This window comes from Pygoscelis adeliae, unplaced genomic scaffold, assembly GCF_000699105.1.
Source record: "Pygoscelis adeliae isolate BGI_AS28 unplaced genomic scaffold, ASM69910v1 Scaffold343, whole genome shotgun sequence".
NCBI classification, from domain to species: domain Eukaryota; kingdom Metazoa; phylum Chordata; class Aves; order Sphenisciformes; family Spheniscidae; genus Pygoscelis; species Pygoscelis adeliae.
Window position 1 is genome coordinate 1113470 of NW_008824402.1, and position 4917 is coordinate 1118386.

At 56.4% G+C, this 4917-nt stretch overlaps 1 protein-coding gene across 1 annotated transcript in view; it reads right to left on the reverse strand.

The window, feature by feature from the left end:
* CACNA1S (calcium channel, voltage-dependent, L type, alpha 1S subunit) overlaps nt 1-2701 on the reverse strand; it is a 50193-nt gene extending 47492 nt beyond the window's left edge. The window contains exon 1 of the mRNA XM_009320371.1: nt 2415-2701. Within this exon, the coding sequence (XP_009318646.1) occupies nt 2415-2575 (161 nt within the window). The 5' untranslated portion in view covers nt 2576-2701. The remainder of the gene's footprint in view (nt 1-2414) is intronic.
* Nucleotides 2702-4917: the final 2216 nt, after the last annotated feature.

Sequence of the window (4917 nt, forward strand, 5' to 3'; positions counted from 1 at the left end):
AATTAGGCCCTTAGTGCCTTGCAGCTCTGTGGTCCTCCAGGGTCCTCAGACTCCTCACCCATCTGCCTTGAAGTCCTCCTGGCTGCAAAACGAACCTGGAATACCAGGGTGACACCACAAAGCTAGATGTGTCCCAACCACCATCAACTTGCTGGGCTAGCTGTCAAGCACACAATACCCAGCAATTGCAGAGTACCCAGATTTCCTTGTGCTAACAAACGTGTTTTTTGAGATGTGAGCAAACTTCAGCATAAAAACCCCTCTGCCTCAAGCCAGCCTGACTTTCATCCACCCTAGGCTGAGTGTAGTGATACTCCCCACCCTCCAACTGCCTGGAAAAGACCCTGTCCCACTTCTGCGGCTCAGCTTTGTGCTCTGACAGCAGAAGCTATACAGCAGAGATGGGCCCAAGGAACAGGAATGTGTACTGCCATACTGAACCCAGATGCCAGGTATCCCCACAGAAAATGGTCACAGCTAATCTCCCCTTGGCAGCTTGCCTGGCCCTGAAGCCCATAACAACCCGCAGGAACTGGAACGACCCTGTCATGCCTTGCAAACCCTGATCCCTGAATGAGGGCAGCCAGGTGCATTTGGGTATAAATACAGCCAGGCGCAAGAGAGGCGCTGGAGAAATCCGATGCCCTGGATCATTTGTCCTTGCACAGGTCAGAACCACCTGCACCTGCAACCTTCCTGGTGGGACACCCACCTCTCCCCTCCACACTCCCCTTCCAGGGCACCAATGTGGGAACGACCCCCACTGTGATGCGCACTCTCTCTGGCATGCATTGGCCCAGGAGGAGGAATGTGTTTGAGCATGCTGGAAGATGTAAGTCCTATTTCCAGCTCTTCCCCTGCCACTAGGGTGTATCCACAAGTTTCTTCCATACTCAGTGCCTATTTAAGGCACAGACACAGTTCCCTTCCATGTGCTTGTAGAACAACCCAGTCCTCATGCCAGAGAAGCAGAAATGGAGAATTCCCCAATTTTGGCTCTGCTCCCTCTCCTCGGAGGACAGAGAGCCCCTTTGCAGTGAAGGAACCAGGGCTCAAAATCCATGGCCAGCACAGCACCACCACAGGTGTGAGCATGTCTCGAGTGCCTGCAAATGGGCACCCTGGGCTTTGAACAAGATGGCATCTCTGGCAGTGCGAGGGCATGGTTTTGGTGTCCCCACGGCACTACGTGTACAGCAACACAGTCAGCCTTTCCTAAGGGCAGGGCCTGTCCCCGCAGCCCTTAGGTGGCCAAGCCACCTCCAAGAGGAGCAAAGCCTGGCCAGGGCTGGGATGATCCTGCCGAGGCCAGGAACATGCAGATAGGTTCAACGACTGAAATGAGAAAAGTTGGGGTGGAAGAACTGGATTTGCTGGAAACATCCCCAAATTCCACTGCTTTTGCTTGAGCCCAAATGTTTTGCTGAAGCCAAAGTGAAATGTTTCATCTCCCATCCTCTTCCCTTCCATAAAATACAGGTGCACAAGGCAATATCTAATGGCCTAAAATAGTTCCTGGATGGGCGGCAGAAACATGACATTTTGGTGTTTCCGAGCTATAAAGCCCCAGTGAAAAGATGGCCAATCAAAGAGCAACCACCCAAAACCCATCCCTAAATTAAGCCAGAGGCACAGAGAGATACTGTCCCTCCAAACAGTATCACTCACAAAAGCCTTCACCTGTGACAGCAGTGCCAGGGAGGGATGGGAAAGGGGGGGCTGAGAGGACAATGCTGTCAGCAAGGATTCAGGGGATGCTGGCCTGCCCCCACCACCAGGGCAGGGAGCAGCTGCAGGATCAGGCAAGCGGTGACACACACAAAGAGCCATCCCAAGCAGCTCACCATGGTCTCGCTACCACCCCCAAACCTCTCCCCTCGGGCAGCCTGTTGTCCCCAGCTCCAACCCCAGCTCCCACTCACCCAGCCTGGCCCTCATCCTCTGCCTGGCCCCATCCCCACCCTGGGACGGGCACTGTGTCCCCTCCTCACATGCCAAACCCTCTCCCCTCCCGGCAGGCTGTCCCCTGTTTCTCCCCAGCACAGCTCCTGCCAGCACAAAACGTGTTCACTCCCACAGGTTCCTTGCCATCCAGCCTGTCCCTGCCTGTCCCCACACCACCCTACCGAAGGTCCCCATGGACTGACCCACTTCTTAGCCCCAGCTTCCCTCACAAGCCTATTCATGTCCCCAGTTTGCACAGCCATTGCCTTTGCCAGTGCATCCTAGTGGGGCTCCCCAAGTGCCTCATTGCCTTTTACAGACCTAATGAGACAGACAGCACAGGCTTGAAGTGGGCTGACAGCACTCCTGCCTGCAGCCCACGGGGTCCTGCTCCCCAGCACCCCTCCCCAGCGCCCCTGCTCACAGGCACACACACGGGTGCTCCTAAGCCCCCACAGCCATAAGGATACTTCCACTCCACAATGCTGATGCATGCCTTCCGAAGTGGGTTTTGCAGGGTTAAGCAGAACAGAGCCCTGGCTGGCCGGGGGGCTGCTGGCGGCACTGGCTTCTTGGACTTCTCCTTCTGTTGCCTTTTCTTCACGTCATCCTGGGGAGAAGCAGGCTCCATGGTCTTTCTTCCCTAGTTGTTTCTCCCCCTCCTGCCCCACGGCTGAGCCCCCCTTCCCCGGGTCCCAGCCAGCTGGAGGTCCTCTGGATCTCCCTTCTTGCGGGGTCTGTCTCCTCTGCGCACCGGGGGAGGCGGTGGGGGAGTGGGGGCTGGAGCCTGCACTCGCATGTAGAAACACACAAAGCATGAGTTTAAATTTAGATCCCGGCCTGGCTCCCGGGTGCTGTCACAGCTCCTGAGGCAGCAAAAGGGCCCCTGCAGCTGTTGCTTCTTTACCCAGCGCATTGGGAGGCGGGCGAGTGCTTCACATGCCACTGACCCGGGCTGGGGGTGGGAACAGGCTGCCCGGCACTGGGCACACCGACTCTGAAAGAAAAGTGCCTTTGTCCCAGGTCAGCTCTTTCCCCTGCTCCCCCAGCCTCCCTTGCCCAAACTGGCAAGCTGGGCTGCCTGGGGCAACACATGCAGCCCCATTTGCTGACTCACATTATTCAGAGTGAGATGGAGAACCTGACTCTGGCCAGTTCCCAAAGAAGGTTAGACCACAAACTGATAAGTCCCCTCTCTCTGCAGGATTTCACCTTCATTTGGTGCAAACTGCTCAGTTGCGCCCTGGACCCTGTGATCCTGGGGCTGTAGGGCCTCTGGGGCTGGGTCCATCTCACAACAGGGACTTTGACCCCAACATCAGAGCTCCAGGGAATCATGGTGAGTCCAAAAAGTGCTCTGGCTTGCTTTTCTGGAGGGGCAGAGGAAACCCTTGGCTGGCACCAGTCACTCAAACAACTCCTTGCTCAGTTTCACCTCCCCAGTCCTGCTTGCAGGGTATGGAGGATGCCTGGGGATGCAGGAACCCAGCAAGCCCAGGCTGGATTGTTTCCTGGCAAGTCCAGCTGGGCTTGGGAAAAGCCCAACTGGATGAACAGTAGGAGCAGTTATGGTAACTCCTGAGCTGGAAGGCAGGCAGGGAGAGAGGCAAGTTATCGGCACCTCTTCACAGCAGGGGAAACTGAGGCACCAGGAAGGGTTGCTCTTGGGGTTTTCTTGCGGTTTCCTGGACTGAGTCAGCAAAATAATCGCAGCGATCTTATTACTTACAGTTATGCCCTACAGCAAATGGTATCCCTGTCCTACAGGGATGTTACAGTCTAATGTGACTGACCAGCTGTGCCCCAGTCAACCCCATGCATCCCAGGGAGCTGCTCTACCCACTGCACCACACTGCCTTGCTCAAAGCTTCCTCTCCTTTGCTTTGCATGGTCATTCCACTGTGGAGGGAAATTACTTTGCAGCGGTGCAGCAGGCTGTGTCGAGGGCCAGGAGGGCCACAGTGCTGAGGGAACTGATCACTCCCTGCCCACGGCAGGGAGATAGCATGGGAGAGCAACTCCTGCTGCTGCTCCAGTTTTGATGCACTTTGGAGGAGGGGGCCCTCAACTGTAAAGGGGTTAAATTAGTAACCTGCCCCCTCCTACACCACTCTGCTGCATTTTGTGCAAATCAGAGTCAAATCAGTCCTGCTGAGGGCTCCAGTCCTGTCTCCATGTGATGCAGGTCCAAGCATGTTCCCATTTCTCATTTAGTCCTCGTTCTTCCCCCTAAACCCTGGTGAAAGCCAGGAGCCATATTTCTGCTGCTGCCTGTGCAGGAGAACCTGTCCCAGGGACAGCAAGGATGTGGGGCCCATCTAGTGGTGAGCCTGAGAAGAAACATCTGCCCTTTGACACCCTGGAAAAGTCTCAGAGGAAGAGGGCAGGGTGTGCGAGCTAGGGCTGTGCAGCCTGGTGCAGGCAGGGGCCTGTGGAGAGGACACTCAAGGCCTTTCTGATCTCCTCTACGCCCCTTTGCTCACACACCCTGTGTGCACCTGCTGGCAACCCCTCGCCACTTGCTGTGCTCTGTATTTTGCACAGGGCTGTGCTGGCAACCACCAGCCTGACATAGCTTTAACAAAACACGCTGCAGCGCTCTGCTCAATGGAGTTGTTCCTACCTGCCTGGCAGGGAAAGACTCCTTCCTCGTCAAACCTCTTCACATCCATCGTCTTCCTCGCACACTTTGTGGGCCTTCCTGTTCATCTTCACTGCTCCATCACTGCACAAAGACATGGCCTCAGGAAGGGAAGGGTCCCTTGGGAAGTCTCCCAAGCACAGTGAGCCCATGATGGAGGCCTGCCCCCCCCCCCCCGGGGCGCCCCCCCCCTGCCACTGTGAAGAGCGGGGATGGAAACGCTGCCTGCGCTGCCCGTTCTCCAGCAGCGACCACCTCACACCTCCTGGCAGGCACAGCCGTGTGTTCATGCACCTCCCGAAAGCTTCCCCTTTCCCCAGCTCAGGCACTGC